The following is a 211-nucleotide window of genomic DNA, read 5'->3' as shown; positions in this document are numbered from 1 at the left end:
GCTGCTGTCTCCACCCTCCCTTCTCCTCGAGCTGCATTTGTCTTTGTTTGTTTGCTGCTGCTGCTGCTGCGGCTTTTCTGCTGCTGCTGCTGCTGCTGCTGCTGCTGCTGCTGAATACCTCCCTTTGGAACTGCAGCAGCTCCTGCTGCAGTGTTTCTGCCAGCCCTCATCGAGTTGCTGCTGCAGCGAAGCAGCAGAAGCAGCAGGACGG

General features: G+C 58.3%; 1 protein-coding gene across 1 annotated transcript in view; it reads right to left on the bottom strand.

The window, feature by feature from the left end:
* EMH_0033200 (uncharacterized protein) overlaps window positions 1-211 on the bottom strand; it is a gene marked incomplete at both ends in the record, with an annotated part of 5,532 nt that overhangs the window by 3,808 nt on the left and 1,513 nt on the right. Inside the window, one exon of the mRNA XM_013494722.1 lies at window positions 15-211. Within this exon, the coding sequence (XP_013350176.1) occupies window positions 15-211 (197 nt within the window). The remainder of the gene's footprint in view (window positions 1-14) is intronic.

Source organism: Eimeria mitis, genomic scaffold (assembly GCF_000499745.2).
Source record: "Eimeria mitis Houghton genomic scaffold, Emh_scaff1261, whole genome shotgun sequence".
NCBI lineage: Eukaryota > Apicomplexa > Conoidasida > Eucoccidiorida > Eimeriidae > Eimeria > Eimeria mitis.
Note: the sequence above shows the minus strand (reverse complement) of the source record. Positions and strands in the feature narration are given on the sequence as shown.